Genomic DNA, 21,369 nt, shown 5'->3' on the forward strand with positions numbered 1-21,369 from the left:
TATATATATGAGGCCACAACCGTGAAATAACAAGAAACTGCTTGGCGAAACCTGCACCATGCACTTCGCGTTTGTAGTTTATTTTCTTACACAATTCATCCCACGAAAAGATAACCGAATGCACGTTTAAATGATCGTTCCAGGTACGAATTGATACGTGTTAGAACATACGTGTTGGGGATGCATGGGAACACGGGAACTGTGATCAATTTTGAATTTTAGCGGCCGTTTCTTGAAGTCTCCTAGAAATTGAACGCGCTCCGTTTAGTTCTGTCAATAGCATCCCGAAAACTATCCTCCGCGCTTCGTTTAGTTCTGTGACATCGTCTGTGACAACGTCCGCGATATTGCAACATTGTAATGTATGTGACATCCCAGCATAAGTCAACGGTGATGTGCTTGTAACGGAGGAATGAGCTCATAAGTTTGGAAGCCGTGAGCGGATAATTCCAGACGCACTTCTTCACAATTCGGAGAATGTGTTGACCTCTTGGTCCAAGCAAGCTAGTGTACACAAATAGATATACCTTTCTAGAAAATGCGTCAACCCCTTGGTGACATTTACGACGAGCATGACTACAAAAACCTTATAGTTAAACGTCCAGCAGCGACATTTACAGTAATAAACTTCCGGGGTATATATGGTAGTCACTTCACTAACACTGTCGTTCTTTTCTTCAAATTGGACTCTCATTCCGAATCGTGGTGTGCAACAATTTGTGGGTTAAATTTGTGGGTTATTTCCGCAGCGAGTTTATGTCCATGCACTGTAGCCCCGGACGAACCATAGAAGACGAAACGTGATGTAGTTTAATCGTAATATTAAAATTTAAAAAAAAGTCCAAACCAATAACCCACCGCTTCGTAAAGCTAGGCTCCCCAATAACGCACTGATGATGTCAACTCGATGGGTGATGTAACGTGTGCAATCAAATTGCCCAGCTAAGCGAACAAGCCAACAGACATCTATCCTACCTGAGCCACCAACATTCTCCTCCATGGAAAATTCCCAAGTGTCCTCGAATGGGATTTTCTATTTTCGGAGTGTATAGTGAATCTAACAAAAATGACAGCAGGTGAAGCAGGTTGTCTGAATACAGTTCAGTTCAGCTAAGTTCGGTTGACTTCAGTTAATTTCATTCCAGTTCGCTTTGATTCATTTCAGTTCAATTCGACTTGGTTCAGTTCATTTAAGTTCAGTTCAGTTCAGTTCAGTGCAGTTCAGTTCAGTTCAGTTCAGTTCAGTTCAGTTCAGCTCAACCCAATTCAGTCCAGTTCAGTTCAGTTGAATCCATTCCTGGACAGTTCACTTCACCTCTGAGCAAAGCTTTTATAGTGAGTTGTAACATTTGGTTTTATCAAATTATCAAGTGTTTTTAATCAATTTTTTTCTGTTTATTTTTTCTGGGTAATTAATATCCAGTCCCTACATCCTGGCATGGTTATTCGCCGTTCGATCATGTTTCCTCGTCAGGTGGCGTACTTAGTTTACTCCACTTTGATTGTTCCCCGGAATTCCCTTGGGTGTCTAAGCATGCCCGACTTAAGTTAACATTTCAGCGAAAAAAAATTGGTCACCTATAGTGTCACACAATGGTAACTGGGTAACTTAGCAAATTGAAACTAATGTTTCCTTAGTGAGTGCATTATTGCTACCCACATAAAAAATTCGGAACAAAGAAAGTCCATTGAAACACACAAGAATCCTACTGGTTCGCCTGATTTCATTTGACTTGATCTTATTGTGAATGAGGGTTGACCTAATTGTGAATGAGGGTTGACCAAAACGAACCGAGACACTTACATCTCCGGGTGGCTAACTTTTATGACTTCACTGGATTATCAACAGGCCAAGGTGCCTGACTAATTCGAAAAATTCCAAACCGTTTTGATTGGTTTCTCATCCTCCGTATTCGCGATCAGCAGCTGTTGCACCCAGAATCCTATCATATCGCGGAAGTTCGTCACCACCTCAAATGCCTCATTTTCCGAAGCTTGTTTAAGTCCATGCCCGTTACCACACGGGCGAATCATAGAAGGCGAGATGTAATGTAGTTTAATCGGAATAATAAAAAATCCGAAGTGATCTCGAATGAGATTTCCTATTATTTTGTAGTGGACATGTGAATATAACAAGTTAGACAGCAGCCGAATGAAGTCGACTTAATATTCAGTTCAGTTCAGTTCAGTTCAGTTCAGTTCAGTTCAGTTCAGTTCAGTTCAGTTCAGTTCAGTTCAGTTCAGTTCAGTTCAGTTCAGTTCAGTTCAGTTCAGTTCAGTTCAGTTCAGTTCAGTTCAGTTCAGTTCAGTTCAGTTCAGTTCAGTTCAGTTCAGTTCAGTTCAGTTCAGTTCAGTTCAGTTCAGTTCAGTTCAGTTCAGTTCAGTTCAGTTCAGTTCAGTTCAGTTCAGTTCAGTTCAGTTCAGTTCAGTTCAGTTCAGTTCAGTTCAGTTCAGTTCAGTTCAGTTCAGTTCAGTTCAGTTCAGTTCAGTTCAGTTCAGTTCAGTTCAGTTCAGTTCAGTTCAGTTCAGTTCAGTTCAGTTCAGTTCAGTTCAGTTCAGTTCAGTTCAGTTCAGTTCAGTTCAGTTCAGTTCAGTTCAGTTCAGTTCAGTTCAGTTCAGTTCAGTTCAGTTCAGTTCAGTTCAGTTCAGTTCAGTTCAGTTCAGTTCAGTTCAGTTCAGTTCAGTTCAGTTCAGTTCAGTTCAGTTCAGTTCAGTTCAGTTCAGTTCAGTTCAGTTCAGTTCAGTTCAGTTCAGTTCAGTTCAGTTCAGTTCAGTTCAGTTCAGTTCAGTTCAGTTCAGTTCAGTTCAGTTCAGTTCAGTTCAGTTCAGTTCAGTTCAGTTCAGTTCAGTTCAGTTCAGTGCATCATCGACGAGATCCACCCGGATTCATTTGTTTCTCATGTTTTGGGCATATTGGCCAAAATCTGTGTAATTTCGCCAGAAGCAGAACATGAGGTTGTCGAAAACTCGAGACTACGACTACCTGCTGAGCCTCAATACGGTTTCGTAATGTTCACACGCCACTCATCTGCGTGTCTTTTGCTTGGATTGTGAGTTTATATAAAGAGGCTTTGAAATTTCCAAAATGCAGATATGCTGGTACCCGCCAAAATATCTCAGAAGTAATTTTTTCTAATCTCAAGCCCAGTATCCGCTCGAACGTCGGTGTGCTTCACTGACAATCTTCCCCACTGTTTAGCACAGTGATAACCTTTTCTCGGTAATGTTGAATTCTGTTGAACACACTTCCATGTTCCTTTGATAGTATTCTTAGGCACTGGTCCAAACCCCTGTTGGGCATGCATGATCCTCGGTCCATCGTAGGCGTAGTGGATATTTTGTTTGCATGCCCGGACTGACGTCCTAGCTGAGGTTATGTTACCTCTCTATCTTCAGGACCCCAGGTAGCTCAGCACACAACTCATCCAATGTAGATGTGTAAAACCGGTGTGTACAACCGCTCAAATTCCATTCTCTTCTCTTGTTCACTCAAAATTGGACAACAGATGCATAGTAAAAACTAAGCTTCATCGACTTTCAATAAGATCTCACGCAGCGAGTCACAACTTCCTTTGATACTTAGTTGAATTCTTTGGAACTCTGTATGGTTATTCAACAACGAGACTGATTATTTTGATTCGTCTGGTTTGCAGTTGTTTTCTTACGACACTGGAAATTTGATATTGTGTTGCTACCCATAATTTCGCTGAACAGTATTCAACAGCTCACTTCCGGTCATCCCTATCGGAGTTTCATTCAAACGGCGTGCAGTTTGGTGTATAATTAAAACAAAAAAATATTGCAGATGATTAAATCAAGGAGGAATCAACGCACCGAGTAGATGTGGTTTGACAGTTGATTTACAAGTTTCTACAGAAGTGTGTCTCAGAATTAAATTGAAAAGTCATTCCGTACTGGACAATCTTTGCGCGCCTGACTAGAGCTGTCCAGAGATTACCATAAGAGTATTTGTTTGAAACGTCGACAGTGTACAAACAATCCTACAATGCGCTGAACTAGATTCTGTTTGAACTTGAGTGACATCCCCTCCAGTGGAGGCATGCCGCTATACAACACCAGCACGAAGTACGTCGTCATTCACGAGTTGGATAGTAGTTTTAGTTTCTGGCGACAAGCAACCCAATGACAATGGGAATCTCGTCCCAGTAACTTTTCGTGTGAATAGCCGAATCGTGTACTTGGGCTGGAGGATATTAACTGGCATGACTCCCTCCGTATTCAACATAGGAGACGTAAGGCTGAGCAAGACGCAAAGAACTTGAGATTACATATTTTGCCCCTACCAGTTGTGCTAAGAAAATGACAGAAGCGTGTTACAGCTTTCAATTTACTCTCAGGTTTTCATGTTCACAAAGAACAACTAACATATGCCCCTTATAAGATCGACATTCCAGACTCGCCGTAAGATATATGTGGGTATGTAACGTCAAAGTTCTCCGTCAAGAATTCCTTCTGCACGCCAGCTTCCAGGGACAAGCCGGGAAGCTGGAAAAACATTTATTAACTTGGAAACCATAATATTTTATCTAGTCATTCATTCACTGTTTGGCTTTGGAACTGCGACGCAATCCGATTTCACATGTGGTTTTTGAGATAGGCATTAAAATAGACATAGTCTTCAGAATAGACAATCAAGGCGATAAACCCACTGCACTATTAAATAAGGAGCTTGTATTCTCTAGGATTCCTGTTGCATACGCACGGCTAATTTGTCGCAGCCATTATCCTGGAGTTTTCTTTCCGTCATACAATTGATGGCTACCAGTACCAGCGACAGGGTTGGCGGAAGGATAACTGGATTCCTAGTTGTAGTTGATCAGTTGTAGTTGGTACAAAAAAGCCCATCAAATGGTTGCATGGTTTGGTTTCGTCATGTTCGTTTGAAGTAGAAACACAGAAAACAGTAAATTCCTTTGTTCAAAGTTTGGGTGGCCCTCGGTGTCAATGAATCGTGTCAACCACAAGCGTCATGAAACCATGGAGTTACGCAGTCAGTGGACACCACCACACCAAACCACAAGTTTGCCGGATAAACATTTCGCCAAGCAAAAACCGCGGTTATCAGTTATCAGCGAAAGCCCCTTTTAGGCCAGCCGCTACGTGAACCCTTTTACCGACTCAGTTTGCTTCTCAGTACTATATGAAGTGCATGGGCCTTCAATGAACTGGCCCAGGTTTGTTCTAGAGTATACAAAAATCGTCAATGTGCACAAGTTTTTGAAAAAAATGCACAATGCAGTCATTGAATAAGCTGATCAAAATGGTCAATGCTACACTGGTCAGCAAATTTGTAGAGCAGACCTATTCGATATGTGGTTGATAGCTTTTCCGCACTATCGCCATACATGCGTAAGGCAAAGTCCGATTCATAGTAGATGCACAGTATAAAATTCCAAGCACTAAAAGCTACAAATAAGCCTGATTATGATGTGGTGTTGTTCGCTTCTCATAGCGTTCTTGTTGTGCGTCGAACATGTTGCATTTTTGGTAGTCAGTGGATACGCAGGGAAGCTCGAGAAGATACATTCAAGAAAACGCATATTCGGTTTTTTTCTAAAAACAAGTAGCATATGAATGGTGTACTTTACTCTCCCAAAATCTGAAAAAAATTTTGATTGTGTTTTCTAATAAACAACTCCGCCTCAACCAAGATTCCCCCTTTCACTGGTAAATTACTTACAAACTAGCTATTTCAGACATTCCGTATACATGCCGCCGTGCACAAAAACCAACAGAACTTAGAGACGTTTGTAAAGCAACCAGTTTTAAGTTCATCATTTCAGTCAAGTCCATGTCGACCTTCAAGCTGACGAAATTCGGCTTGATGATGTACCGCCATTAGGTCGGTAGGCGCTGGGGCAGAACGAAGTAAGTATCTCTACTTCAGACGCAAAACGTATCATGAGATTGCTGAAAACCCTTTGGTTTCGTCATACTTCGGTATCAGTCCCTGGCGTTCCCCCAACCTCATATTCTATTTGAACCCAAGTTGGACAGGTTTTGAAAACTACACTCAGTTGCTCATCAATTCGCCTTCGACGGGAGATTCAGATAAATCCAACTGAATTGCTCGTTTGTGTCCGAGATGCTAGGTTGTTGCTTACTCATAAATTTGCTAAAACTCTTGTGCAGCTCATGACAGCTTCCGCTATTCTTGGGGTTCCTGAGTTCCCGCCGTCTCTATGTTCATTGTTCAGTTAAAGTGAACGATTCTAACGGGAGATTCAGATCAGTCCCCCTATCGAAACCGAATTCGTGCGCAAAGGAGTCTAGTTGTCGAAATATTCCTACTTTAGTTAACCAGCTCAATCATGAATGCACCTTCGAATTTTGCACAAATAGCATGTCATGTCTGATTACAGTCCCCTTGTAGGTAGATGTCGTCGTCGAATCAAAATGGCCTGAAAAAGTGTAGATATGTTTTCCCAGCGTCGATTGCAGTAGTAAAGAACTTCAACCGGACACCTATCTCGGTTTTGTGAGCACGCATTTGTGATGATTGCCAATTAGGATGTTACTGTTGATCACTGGCTTTTTAGATGAGATTGGCTTCGCAGACAATTTAGAGGAAAAACAAATTCATGGAATTTCGAAATTACTTTCTATGAAGTGATAGGAAATGGTTACTCAAGAATCCAGGCAACACGTGACCACGTGATGTGGTTTCCCGTTAGTCAAAGATGAGCGTTTTTATAACCTGGCTCCTTTGAGAGCTAATCGCATGAATGACTTGAAGGTTAAGCGTTGAAACCACCAGCCGGTCAGTCATGGTTTCGGTTAAGAACTATCTGGAATTCCTCTAGATTTGCACTGCTAATAATCGTTGGGAAAGACGAAATAGCTTTACAGGGAGAAATTTTCCCGAGATTTTTCATACTATCAACAACTGGGGATTGCACCTATCCAGAGTGAATTTCTGAAAATCATGGTCTGTTGAAACGTACCATCCTATAGAAGTTCGGCTCGAAGTATCGACTAACACAGAACACAACAATAAATGGCGCGTGGTTTCGGAATGTACCATGCCCTAAGATGTTTCTGGGTATTTTTGTCAAGAGTGGAATATGGTCTTTTCACCGACGGACATGTACTTGCCGAACCAACGGTAGCTTTTTGTTTTTACATTACATCTCATTCATCATTATTGAAGGCTTGGTTTTTCACTCCTTTGGGGTTTCTTCGTTCGCGATAGTTCGACGGCCAGAGGCCTTAGAGAAACTGATAATGGTTTACTTTTGGAAACACTAGCCCGGATGTCGTGTTTATCTTCTTGGAGTGTACAGTGTCAGTGAACCTCATTGGTGTTGGAACGCATGTACAGTGCTTCCCGGTTCAACTGACCGGACCAAACGTTGAGTGAAGTTTGCTTTTTCTTCACAAAAGCACGTTTTTCGTGCTCTTTCGATTTAACCATGCCGATCTGAAAACATTGCAATACAGCATACTCGAATCGATTCATTCTTCTTCTACTCAAAATGAGTAGGTTACAGTTATTCAGTTTATTATTCGATACTCAGGGCGGAAATCCTGCGTTCTCTTATCATGCTCACAGAACGTGAGGCAATCATGTTAAAATCCTTGACAAGCCGGCTGTTGTATGCTGTTCGTCCAGGAAACTGGTGTAGTGAGCGTTCTAAATTAAGCGCAGAACACTTCTTGATTTTTACAAGTTTCTCTATCAGTGGAATAACCTCTCCGTGACCAGCTTTGTGCTCATGAGGTCTACTGTGTGTTGTTCGTTTATGCAATATATGCCACATATCTGGAAGAGACCATAATTTTGTACGAGAGAGCCCTTTCTCTAAGGGTACATTTATCGTTCTGTGAATAAGACAAAACTCGTGGACTTTTGATACGCAGGGCATTGAAACGTCCGGTAAATCAATATAAGCTGCTTACAATATATGAGTATGTGAATGAGCGATTAATTTTCACAACTAAGTCGGTGACTGTAACGAGGAGGCTTCCCGCAATGGCAATTTTGTATCGCGGTTATCGATTTTTAGTCATTAATTGTTTGAAAACATCGGGCTGTTAGCGTGAGAGAAAACACGCACACCCGTAAATGTTATGTTTGTTTTTTCCAGTGCACCATACGCATCGTCAAAACGCGTGAGAAACATACTAAACTTTGCACCATTTGACGTCTTCCTTACTCTCTTGCCTCATAAAATATACAGTGGTTCTGGAGCGATAGGGTCGGAAAAACTTAAGTGACGTGATAAAATTTCAAGGTTAGGTGAATTGTGAACCTTCGTGAACACGAACTTGTTATTGTTTGTTGAGAGGACTTGCTGCAACCAAAGTCCGCATTCATGCTATAAGAAAAAATCTACGTAAAGTTAATTTAGGCCGCATTCATTTGTGAAAGTGAAAATTGGAAAACTCTTCCTTTAATTATGTGGTCGTTGAATAGTGTTTCACTAAATTTGTTGTTCTGGTGCTGCATGCAAACACTCAGGCGTTATGAAGCACCATGCAATTGAGCATATTTCAGGATAGGTGGGATCATATGCGATTCATGAGTGAAAGAGATACCTGGCTTCCAAACGTTACAGTACCTTTTTCCTTTCACTTTACACCTTTTTCGGGATTATGAAGGATTTCATTAGGTATTCTATACCAGCTTCCGTCTTCACGACAGCGTGACAACCATTGCTATATGAGAGACATAAAATGGTTGGGCTTTCCAAACAGGACGCGTGATGTCGGGGGTTCCTTTCTTGAGATTCAAACTGGAGGTGAGACGGTGTGAATGGAGCGACATACTGTGCTTCGCGGCTTCGGTTAAAGGACGAAATTCTGATAAAAATTCTCTGCTCAGTTCTCCTTTTGTTAAAGGGAGGAAGGTGTTCTTGCAAAACTTCTTTGCATTCGAATACAGCTCGTGGTCTGTTGGATTAAGTTCTCTTGCGTAATGTTAAATTTTACTGTTGTAAACGGTTTTCGTACACGAACTTGTAAAACTCGGTGGATTTTAACTTCGGAGGCACGTGAACGCGAATTGGCATACCTCGGAACCTGATGGAATATACGTCACACTAAGGTATGGTTTGTTTCGTTGTATAGCGGCGAGACGTGGGCCCTAAGACGTCTTCGGTTCATCTATGTATGTTATCTCAGAACCAAAGCTAGTGTAAACTGATGTCTGCGAATGCACAGCGGGACAGTTTCCAAACGAATGTTCAGTGGGCTGCGGAGACTTTAATCGAAGAGTGTCATGGTAAGAACGAGATTTCGTGAAGTCTGTGCATGTCCAGCTGGAAACAAAAAAGACAACTTGGCAACTTTTATGGCTCACAGGTGCTTTGTCAATGTTGACTGGAACCATTTTCTTTCTAGACTACAAACTCTTAAGGAGAAACTACCTAAGATCCCCTGGTTTCCAGTGTAACGCAAATTACCGCTGAAATTCATTATCCTGTAAACCAGTTTGCTGTACGTCGAACATCACTAAGCTTTCCATAAAATTCCCTGAATATTTGAAACGGGGTCATAACTCTCATGTGCATTTTTATGCCATGAACGCATCCCAGCCAACCAATTGTTGTAAAAAATTTAGAAATATGTAGCATCTTTAGTTTAGCAATTGGGCAATTGTGTTCAATTTTCAGTGTATTTATCCACGTATCTCTTTTCAGCAAACTATCTGTTTCTATAACTGACTATCTGCATGTGCCTATGTACCTATGAATGTATGCATGTATGTATGTGTGTATGTATGCATGCATGTATGTATGTATGTATGTATGTATGTATGTATGTATGTATGTATGTATGTATGTATGTATGTATGTATGTATGTATGTATGTATGTATGTATGTATGTATGTATGTATGTATGTATGTATGTATGTATGTATGTATGTATGTATGTATGTATGTATGTATGTATCTGTGTATGCATGCATGACCTCCTCCTAGACTCCAGAAGCATAATGCGTTCGTGAAAATCACAGGCCGGTTGATCCTTATTTCACATTTGTGCGTCGATTAATATAGTTCTATCTTTCAAAAGAAGGGTATCCTTCCCGGTAGCTGAAAGGAGCAGCACGTATGAAATACCCGTCCCTATGAACAAAACGGACAAAGCTCACCTATGGTAGGTCCCTTAAGATACTTGCGCGACACCGGCTTGGGACAGGACTTATGGAGCCTGACCGGTTCTTTGATTGTAGAAAAAAGTAGAGGACGTCGCCCGACTCAAGAAAGAAATATCATGGGTTTATTCTCCACAGTAGGTACAGCATTTTCCGACTACCTACACCTAGGAGGCGGTTGCAGCAGTTGTTGTTGCTAAAAACAACATGAGAACTCATTTCAAGGCGTCCAAAATACACATCCTCAAAACGGCAAACCAGACTCAGACAGACATGCCAATCACGCGTGAATTGGCGCGAAATCACGCTCGTGTCCCCAATGATTGCATGTTTATATATCTGCGAATCCGGGGAGCAATGGGACCGTTTACTGACGTAGCACAGTAAATTACCACTTGCCACGTAAATTAGACACTTGAAACAAGCCACATGTAGAGGCTTCTTGGATGAACCATGCTGGTCGCGGCCAATCTCATTCCAATCACCACATGTTTCAATAGAGGTTACTGAGACAGTGCTAATGAAAAACCGTATATGTTGATATTGATTGGGATGGTAAGTGTTGTTCCAGGACACATACAACCCATATTGGGATTTGATGTTCTATCGCAACCATCATCGTCATCATCAAGCACCCAATTTAAAGGGTAACACTGGTGTTCTACTGGCGTACAAGTTCGTCAATTTATTTGTAGTGGAAAAAGAAATGATATTGGAACAAGGGCGAAAACTCAGGGCTATCATTTAGCCGGAGATGTCCACGCCACCGACGAACAGTCAAACAATCTGGATAGAAACTGACACCATGAACGACAATGACATAACTAAGTCGCCTTGTCATTCGGCATTTGTAGTCAATCAAAGGATTGAATGTCCATTCAACCGAATATGCTGCACATTGTTTTGTGCTTCATTTCAACAGATTTGCTGAGACGAGATACATCACCACCATCATCACCATCACCGTCATCATCTCTGTGTGAGTTCAAAATTCGTTTGAAATTTTATTCAATAGAAAAGCATCAAAGTCGATAGGAAAATGAATTATGCAGGCCTACCCCGATCAGTTCGATGCGCCCACAGCTTCAAACGTTCACTCAGGCGATCCAAATCGAAATGTACAAAAACAACTACACCAACAAAGATTCAAGGGCATGATTTGCAACGTATTTAACCAGTCACGGTGGGGATCAGGCGGTCCTCCTCAGAGGCCAACCTCATCGGGAGGATTAAGAGAGACATTTTGGACGCATCAGTCTAAACGAAACGAAGAAAACTGAACTATGGTAGGTATCACAAGATACCGGCGCAAACCCGGCTTGCTATAGGAATTATAGAGCCTGAGCGACTTTTTGGCATTAGAAAAATTATGTGGCTTGGCAACGTCGTCAGGCCTTTGGAAGTGTAATTATTCTTTCAAAAAACTACCGAGTAAAATTTTGATTCCCAAATTGGTTATTTGGTTTTTATTTATTTATTTTTGTTTTTATCCATTTTTGTTATCATTTATTTCATTCTGTTTTGTTTTAGTTTTAGTTTTGTTTTTATTTAATTGTTTCTCTTTATTTTGTGCATAATAGAATGATGTGACTCTAATCTGAGATGCATCAATTTCTGCCGTCCACTGCTTCGCGTACAGTACAATGAAGTCTATGAACAGATATATTCTTTTTGATTTATTTATGTGGTCAAAAAGTCTGACTGAGTAGGAGTTCGTCTGACTTGGATAACCTGATTTTCCAGTTCGCGGGGATTAGCGAACACGGGAAAGATAGATCATCGGTTCAAGTTTCAACCTAAAAAATACATTTTCTCACTGCCTACACCCAGGAGGCGGTGGTGCCAAATGGCAGCATATGTTGATAACCTCTTCTTCCTAGGTTCCCTAGTGAAGCCATCCGGTACTCCCATACTTTTACATCGATTGTAACCAAAGAAAAATGACAGCTTAAGAATGCTGCCAAATAAGGTGGAATAATGCTCGTTTCCCCCATAAGATATATATATATATATGCAGGAACCCGAGGAGCTATAATGTGACCAATGAGCGATAGGCAATTCGAAACATCAAGTATTGCAGACAACACATTCGCAGTTGACCCATCATTCCGGTTTGTCAGTAGATCACAATGACCTTGGGATTTTCCAAAAGGCAGACTTCCCATCCCCTGAAATAAACGTTACAGAGACACTTATCAGTGCATTGCCAAATAAGATGTTGTTCTGTTCCATACAATGCAGAAGCAGCTTATCATGCAACTAAAGCTCTGCACTTTAGTATTCAGGTGTACGTAGAGAAGGATCCGATTAAACAATAAACAGAATTCCAGAAACTGTTTCTCCAACATCACGGCATTGCACTAATGTCCACCGAACCGATAGTACTTTCACGTACGTTTGCTCGTTGGGGTTCATCACGAAATTCAAATTTACACCAACTAACTTTGTGAGGACCGGACCCAAGCGGAGTGTCCGATCTGCCGGCGTACCTTTCGAATGTGCGCTTCGTTGTACTTGCGAGTTCACGAAGCAGGTACCTTTCATCACGTTGTTGCCCGTCAGTTACTAAAGCGTGCGTAAATTAATCTGATGTTCAAACCGTGCTTTTCAACATCTTAGGACCATTAATTGAACATACTCGTGGCATCATCATGTTCGATGAAAGCACGTGTTGTATTCACACTAACTATCCGTTACAATAGACGAATATGTCATTCACCACTGGTATTTCACGGGATTTAGTTCATCATGAGATATGTTCGAACCATTTCACGCAACGAGCTTGTTCAATGAGGATATCATCACCTAGTTTCGTTCAGACTTGGGTGGCACCACAATGACTGTGTGCAGTGTAAACCTACTCTTACACTGGGTTAACTATAGATAGTTCATATATATTTGAGGACATTTTGCACCATAGCACACAATTATTTGAAGTAAATCCTATTCAACGCCATTGCTTGGTTATCCAAAAATGACACTATCTATGCTTGGATATCGAGATGGCTGTTCTAGCTATCCAGGTCTACTTCGCTTAAGGAAACTCAAGTTCCTAATCAACTATTTTCAACCTTGACCGCCACGTTTCAAGGGTTACGTAATAAAACTTTCATCTGGTCAAATACACTCACTTTCATTACGGACTGGTTTTTCACAAGTGATCCTTTGTGACCCACCATTTAACCGTATTCCATGACGTGACTACTTTTCGTCCCATTTTTCACATCTTCATACTGTGGACGAAGTGTACACTTCTTCAGGTCTTTCTGCGCGACTGTGAGAAATAACGACAAGGAGAAATAATATGAAGCGGACCAGTGGAACATCACGAGAGTTAAGACATACGATGCATTGAATGACACATACTACTGATGAACCGAGGAGGACTCCAATATTCCAGGACACAATACACATACGACACATGTTGGGAAGTTGACGCTCGATGGCAACAACGAAAGAGACCACTAGTGATCCACTGCCAGACAAGCACACCAATTTACATGTAATGGGAAAGTAGAGGACACTGGGTCACGAAGTAGAACGTAGGGCTGGCCTTTAGCCACGGAAAACTCGCAAGCTGATAACTACGAACAGAGAATAGATGAAAACCATCTCGATCTACGACCAACAAACGGAACATTTTCAGATCAGTTTTAGATAAAAACATATGGCTTCTTGGATATCCGTGTTTAAAATGTAGGATCGCCCAAGAGGGTCATAATATATTTCCTCAGCAGTTTATATATTATGAAGATATTTGATTTGACAAATGTAATCAGGCTGAAAAGAGCGCGTTTCCGAAAGAGCCGAGTGTTACTGATCCAACGGCAAGATGTGAAAACTAGCTAAATTGGACAACTGCCTCCAACAATCTTCTTGCATTGAAAACCATAGGAATGAACCAACAGACGTCCAGAGTATCGCATTTCTATCCCCGTATTCAATTGGGCCATGCAAAAATGAGTCTAGTGGAAGTTAATTTAGCTACTGATTATAACCAGCAGCGTATACAAAACAATATCCTCAACTACGCGTTCGCTATGCTTCCGTTTCCGCGGGTTTCTTGTTGTAATTTCCTATCTGTGAGAGCGCCCGTCAATAAGCTACTATTCAAGACCACTTTCAACTTTCTGCCCAATAACAGCCGCCCTAATGACAACGTGTTCATCTTCTACTCTGGCCATGGTGGGATTTCCTTTATTACCTTCCTAAATGAATATGTAAGTTCAGTTTATTTTGGCAACCACGGTTTTAGCACGCAGTTTTTTTAGTTGGAAGCTAAATAGTGAACGGATTGAAAACGCTTACGTAAACGTGTTGGTGCAATGGCATCGGTAATTCTTCATAAAAGGGAGTTCATAGTCAAGCTGTTCTACACATCAACCGGAAAACGGAACACAAGCTACGATGTTCGTACGTCATTCTCAAGAGTGCTATTCCCAGCAATTCAAGTTTGATGGGTCTAGTCAAGCTGGGTTAAATCACAACGTCTCATAGATTTAGTTTTACAAAGTGTAAGGTCGTTCGACTCACATGATTTCGCGGTCGATCCATTCAGCCTGCTGAGCAAACGTAGATAACATAAACCAAGAAAATGGTCGCATGCGGTCACTCATGAGTTGTAGATGATACAAAGCACGCATCAGCCGAATTCTTCCTGACAAGACAACATACTGCTTTTCGCTTCCAGAGCGACGGCACGAATCTTTAATAGCACGAAGTGTTTGTATTTATGTATGGATTACCAGTCTGTGATGGAAAGCCGAGAAGCAAAGTACAACTGTTCCATCCCTGTTTGGAATCATCCGTGGTGCGCTTGATAGATGCAACGTGTAACCGTTCGACCACTTGTGACCAACTAACAGCCTGATTTATCCGCAATAAGTCAGGACATAACGCCACCCATTCTTCAATCAAGGGATCCACATCACTGGTGGCTCACTCATCGGGTGACTCATCTCGAGCTCACGAGAATTTTTCTTCTTGTCTTGCGACAGCTAAATGCTTTGGAGTTGAACGATACCATCGCCTACATGCATTCCAAAAAATGTTCAACAAAATGGTGCTATACGTGGATCATAACGCCATCTTCAATCAAGGGATCCACATCACTGGTGGCTCACTCATCGGGTGACTCATCTCGAGCTCACGAGAATTTTTCTTCTTGTCTTGCGACAGCTAAATGCTTTGGAGTTGAACGATACCATCGCCTACATGCATTCCAAAAAATGTTCAACAAAATGGTGCTATACGTGGATTCTTGCAGCTCTGGCTCTATGTTTCGCGATGTTCTTCCTTCAAATATGGAAAGTAAGTGGCGTTAATTTCTGGCTGATTCTTGCAGGGCTCCTGTGAAATAGCGTTCATAATGTCAATGACATATGGTTTAAAAGCGGCGTTGACCAATTAAACAGAACGAAGTCCCAAGCTTGATTTATCCTTGTCCTCTTCGCGATCTTTGTATGGAAGTAGCCCTTGACTCTACGCAACAAGTGTTTAGCCGATGATAGCACAAAATCCAGCCTTCATCGATTAGTGCCGCCTCCGCTGCTGCACCCGTTTCATATGGGTGGAGGAAATCATTGTGTGTCCGTTACAACCCCTGTGATATTTTGGTGTTCATTTGTAGCAGCCACCAATGCCAAGTGGATATTTTCGTTGTAAAATTAAAATGGATCGTGGGTCTTTTATAAAAAGTACGCTTCAACCCATCATCCAACAGGGCTAATGAACGTGGTGTGACTATCTTTGACGGTTCTCATCAGTGGTCATTTTCCACGGAGTTTTACCGTGAAAAGCAGATTAAACATTCACACACTTATTTGATTTTGACGGACTGACCCAACCAAACCGAGACAAATGTCTCGTTCATGAGTGTTTTCGGCAAGTTCTGCCCAGTCTGGGTTCAAGTCTTGAATAAGTTTTAGGGAAATTCAAAGATTGCGTCTACTTGATTCACCGCAATAAGCATGAGGACCATTATGTTCTGCCAATGAAATGTCCGCACCTTCTGAGTGGTGTGTTAGTACTAGACGTCTTGTAGCTTCATTATTTCTCTGAGTCACAGGATGCGTTTATCGATAATTTAACTCACAACCTCACATATCTTTGATACTGACCTATACTATCTGTTGTCTGAACCCCGAAACCTGCAGTCTACCTGACAACATCATCCAACGAAGATGAACCATCCTATTCTTTGTTTTGTTCGGACAAGGAAATCGATGTTTGTCTAGCGGACGAATACTCGTACGTCTGGGTTATAGATTCAGAATTCGTAAGTTTTAACGGAACTGCTGCAGATAGGCCTGTCAGTTTTGCATGGGTAATCCGGTAGTATTTATCAGCCATTGCTAGTCCATTTGATTCCCAAATTCATTTATTATTTATTTTCAAGCATGAAGAGGATTTATTGCAATTCAGTAATCACGGCCGTCCGGTGGCCCCAAAATAATCAAACCATTGGTTGTATGTACGAAATTTATCACTATCCTCCCAATCAGGTTCGCCTCTGATCTTGCAGAGTGACATGAAATGGTCTCTAAAAGTCTGGGTGCTATCAGTGCAATTCCTGCTCTACGATGGAGACCGCCTGATTCCCATTCAGATCGCCTGAGTAATTGTCTGAAGCTGTAGGCGCATCGGAATAATTGTTGTGGGCCAGCAGCAGATGGTTTCCCCATCCATTTCGATTCTTCTCTTTCGAATAGGTCTTCAAATGGATATTGAATGCACTCGCGGAAGCGACGAAGTTGACTACGGATGTTGAAATTGATGTTGATGTCATGATGATGATATTATCATCATCATCATCAATGATGACGATAACGACGATGATGTCGCTGGCGGATACCCTGAACGCCTTTGTGTAGGCACGTCTGTCGAAATGAATCAATATGCCAATGGCGTTCATGATGTCAGTTTCTATTCGGATTGTCTGACTTGGTCTCGGATATGTAGGTATCTCGGTTGTATGCTGTAGCCTAGCCCTGGTTTCCCTTCCTGTTCCACTATCCGTTCTTTTTCTGCTACAAATAATTAGAAATGCTTGTACGGCGGTGAATCATCAGTATTTGCCTCTATTTTCCCCGCCATCATGATGACGATGACGATGATGTTGATGATGGTGTTGATGGTGTTGTTGATGTTTGTGATTGTGATCAACATCATACGGCATCATATCCTTTAGGTAATTTGCATGAGCATGTATGGTGTCCAAGAACCGCGGAGTGCTCAATAATTTATCAGCAATATTTTGTTACCGTCCTCAGTTGGCTTAACTATAGTGAGAATTTCAATGTTTTGACTACCACGGATTCGTCTTAAAGTGCGTAAGCTGATCTGCCTGCCCCCCTATGTCATTATCTTTCACTCGCACGCAGAATGACCTAAAAACGCATACACTGGAGGAACAATACACAATGGTGAAAAAGAATACAGCATTGAGTCACGTGATGAAATACGGCGAAATGGTGGGTCAAAAAATGCCACGGAGTGATTCATTTGTTTCACGTGTGGAAAGTCAAACTGTTGTGACAATGAGTGTATTTATCGACATAACAGTTATCATTTGTTACCTGTAATAGGTGACGGTAAATGCTGCAAATACTTGATTAGGAACATCAGGTTTCACAGACGAATTTCAGCAAAGATGCTAGTCCAGGCCTCTAGATATCGAAGCCTTGCCAGTGTCACTTTCCGGATAACCAAGCAATGGCTTTGGGTACCTAAAGATTCATGAGTTTCTGTGCTGCGGTACAAAGTAGGTAGAATTTTAATGAATCCTTTACAAGTAATTGGGAGAAGAATAGAGTTACGTGATGATTGAAACATCTTTCTGGAAGGTTGACTTTTGCGGAGCCGATCAATACGCGCCACCTGATGTGGTTTTCCTTGACTAATCGACAAGAAGCTTGGAGCTGAACGAGCGAACTTAGGTGATAATAGTAGTGCTATGCACTGATGTTTGTGAGTTTGTGTGTGAACTGATAGGTGTCTGTTAATTGTGTATTTCAGGCGATGGGAAGCCTCCCAGTTGGAAAATTCCAAGGTCATTATGATCTACTGATGGACCGGAAAGATGGAGCCATAGCAGTATGTGTTCGGAGCGATATTCGATATTTTGAACTGCCTATTGTAACAGTTATTTCCTACGAAATTATATGTACAAGGAATCAAGTGACCACTCCACCTTGCAATGAGAGTGCAATATGTTAGGCTGATAGCAAATCACTTCAGAGATAAAGGCACTTACAACAATCAGAGTCATTGTCGACGCTGATTCCTAAATAAATTACACAGATAGATAGATAGTAGATAGATAGATAGATAGATAGATTAGATAGATAGATAGATAGATAGATTAGATAGATAGATAGATAGATAGATTAGATAGATAGATAGATAGATAGATTAGATAGATAGATAGATAGATAGATTAGATAGATAGATAGATAGATAGATTAGATAGATAGATAGATAGATAGATTAGATAGATAGATAGATAGATAGATTAGATAGATAGATAGATAGATAGATTAGATAGATAGATAGATAGATAGATTAGATTGATAGATAGATAGATAGATAGATAGATGGATAGATAGATAGATAAACGGAACAAGGGTGTCTTGGATCAAAACACCGAGCATCTCATGATTGCCTGTAGTATGATCAGTGATAATCGAGCTGATTTTGAAAACCTATCAGTCCAAATAACAAGCGTTTCAACGATTGCAATTATTCGTCGATTTCATATTACATCCTCTGACGGAACATGGTGTTTACCACTGACCAAGGAAACGAACACAGAAATTATCACCTACTAAACTCAACGTGCTAACTAATCCTGCAACGGAATCGTTGTTTCATCAACGAGTTTCATTGGGTATGTTCACGGCATAAAACTACACATGATAGTTGAGGCCTCGGTTCAGATATTCAGCGAGCTCGATGAAAGTTCAGTGATGGTCTTTGTACTTTATGCGTATTTACAGGAGAATTAATTTCGTCAGCAATTTGCTTTAACCTGGCAACCGAGTGATATTGTGTAGTTTCTTCCAAATGGTGGGTATTCTAGGAAGTGAGTTCTTTCGGTAAGCATTGACAGAGCTCATGTTAACAACAAGTGTTGATCAATTGTTTCCCTGATTACAGTCAAATGCTGTAGGTAGAAAGCCCTCTTGCCAGGCGCATTTGTTTTCAAAGTTCCGACGCTTGGTGGAGGCCGCAACCGAAGACGAACATGATAGCGCTTGGCGAAAGCTGCACCGTGAACTTCCGGTTTGTAGTTTTCTCTTCTTGTCCAGCTGAATGCAAGATAAAAGGTTATTTAACATACAGTATATTCGTGTGGTGAAAATAGGTATTGAGGATGCATGGGTGCAGGTAAACGTCATCAGTCCAATGTTTATCGGCCGTTTCTTCAAGCCACCCAAAAATCGAACGTGATTCTTTCAGATGTGCGACAAATCGTTTTATAGTCTATCTTCACCCTCCCGCAACTATTCTTTTTGCTTCTTTCAGCTTGGCCTCATCGTCAAGGAAATGTCCAGTGACATCGTCATGGATGTGACAACCCAACATAAGCCAACGCAAAAGTTATTGTCCAAGAGGGATGAGCTCGTGTGTTTCAAGGCAGTATTCGATCAATTCCGAGCGCACTGCTTCACAATTCGCCAGGCAAGTTGACCTAGTGATGCACGAAAACAAGGGTGTGCAAAAATACGCATACTTTACTAGCCAGCATCCACCCACGGCATCGCGTAAGGCGAGCCTCATTCCCAAAATTCCCCTTAGATAAGCGTTCAGCAAATGAAATTTCGGGGCAAATGTGGTGCTCGATGTAGAGTTTATTTCAGTTCAGTTCAATTTTAGTTCAGTTCAGTTCAGTTCAGTTCAGTTCAGTTCAGTTCAGTTCAGTTCAGTTCAGTTCAGTTCAGTTCAGTTCAGTTCAGTTCAGTTCAGTTCAGTTCAGTTCAGTTCAGTTCAGTTCAGTTCAGTTCAGTTCAGTTCAGTTCAGTTCAGTTCAGTTCAGTTCAGTTCAGTTCAGTTCAGTTCAGTTCAGTTCAGTTCAGTTCAGTTCAGTTCAGTTCAGTTCAGTTCAGTTCAGTTCAGTTCAGTTCAGTTCAGTTCAGTTCAGTTCAGTTCAGTTCAGTTCAGTTCAGTTCAGTTCAGTTCAGTTCAGTTCAGTTCAGTTCAGTTCAGTTCAGTTCAGTTCAGTTCAGTTCAGTTCAGTTCAGTTCAGTTCAGTTCAGTTCAGTTCAGTTCAGTTCAGTTCAGTTCAGTTCAGTTCAGTTCAGTTCAGTTCAGTTCAGTTCAGTTCAGTTCAGTTCAGTTCAGTTCAGTTCAGTTCAGTTCAGTTCAGTTCAGTTCAGTTCAGTTCAGTTCAGTTCAGTTCAGTTCAGTTCAGTTCAGTTCAGTTCAGTTCAGTTCAGTTCAGTTCAGTTCAGTTCAGTTCAGTTCAGTTCAGTTCAGTTCAGTTCAGTTCAGTTCAGTTCAGTTCAGTTCAGTTCAGTTCAGTTCAGTTCAGTTCAGTTCAGTTCAGTTCAGTTCAGTTCAGTTCAGTTCAGTTCAGTTCAGTTCAGTTCAGTTCAGTTCAGTTCAGTTCAGTTCAGTTCAGTTCAGTTCAGTTCAGTTCGGTTCTGTACAATTCAGTTCAGTTTAATTTTACTTCAGTTTAGCTTTGTTTAGTTCAGCTTGAACTGGGTTCCAACCAGCGTAATGCAACCACCACAAAAATTTGATAGATATATTTTGGAAGTGACACTGAACAGCGTAGTGGTTTCTTTGTTGGTGAAGGGTCCTTGTGTGCAATACTGCTAAGGAATGTACTCTAGCATGATATGGCTGTCAAATCTGGCTGGAATCGTTAGGTTTGTTCCTCAAAAATGCACAATTTGGGGGAACATTTACAGAACAAATCGATATCTCATCGACAGAAAGTCGGAATAATTGGTGCGCTAAAACTGTGGGAAAGACAAGCCCAAGATGATACCGATAACCAAAAGAACTCAGGCCAGTTTATATGAAAACCTGTGTCTTACTTTGAATGTGCATCTTGGTTCCAATGTTTTGACAACTACTTTGAAACCTTCGGTTATTCTTTGTAGGATAGTATATACACAGCTCTTTGATCATCGAGACCACCCCTTTTTTACAAAACACGGATGCTCAGCTATTGCGCCATGTGATTCATTATGGTTCACCCTTTTGACTATCGGTACTGTGTTCTTCTACACTGTTTGTG

The 21,369-nt window shown here is 41.2% G+C and overlaps 1 protein-coding gene across 1 annotated transcript in view; it reads left to right on the plus strand.

The window, feature by feature from the left end:
- Window positions 1-19,811, plus strand: part of T265_15711 (hypothetical protein) — a gene marked incomplete at both ends in the record, with an annotated part of 21,188 nt that extends 1,377 nt beyond the window's left edge. The window contains 6 exons of the mRNA XM_009178995.1: window positions 15,119-15,431; window positions 16,277-16,398; window positions 17,504-17,593; window positions 18,138-18,215; window positions 19,278-19,403; window positions 19,647-19,811. Coding sequence (XP_009177259.1) covers window positions 15,119-15,431; window positions 16,277-16,398; window positions 17,504-17,593; window positions 18,138-18,215; window positions 19,278-19,403; window positions 19,647-19,811 — 894 coding nt within the window. The remainder of the gene's footprint in view (window positions 1-15,118; window positions 15,432-16,276; window positions 16,399-17,503; window positions 17,594-18,137; window positions 18,216-19,277; window positions 19,404-19,646) is intronic.
- Window positions 19,812-21,369: the final 1,558 nt, after the last annotated feature.

This window comes from Opisthorchis viverrini, assembly GCF_000715545.1.
Source record: "Opisthorchis viverrini unplaced genomic scaffold opera_v5_758, whole genome shotgun sequence".
NCBI classification, from domain to species: Eukaryota; Metazoa; Platyhelminthes; class Trematoda; order Opisthorchiida; family Opisthorchiidae; genus Opisthorchis; species Opisthorchis viverrini.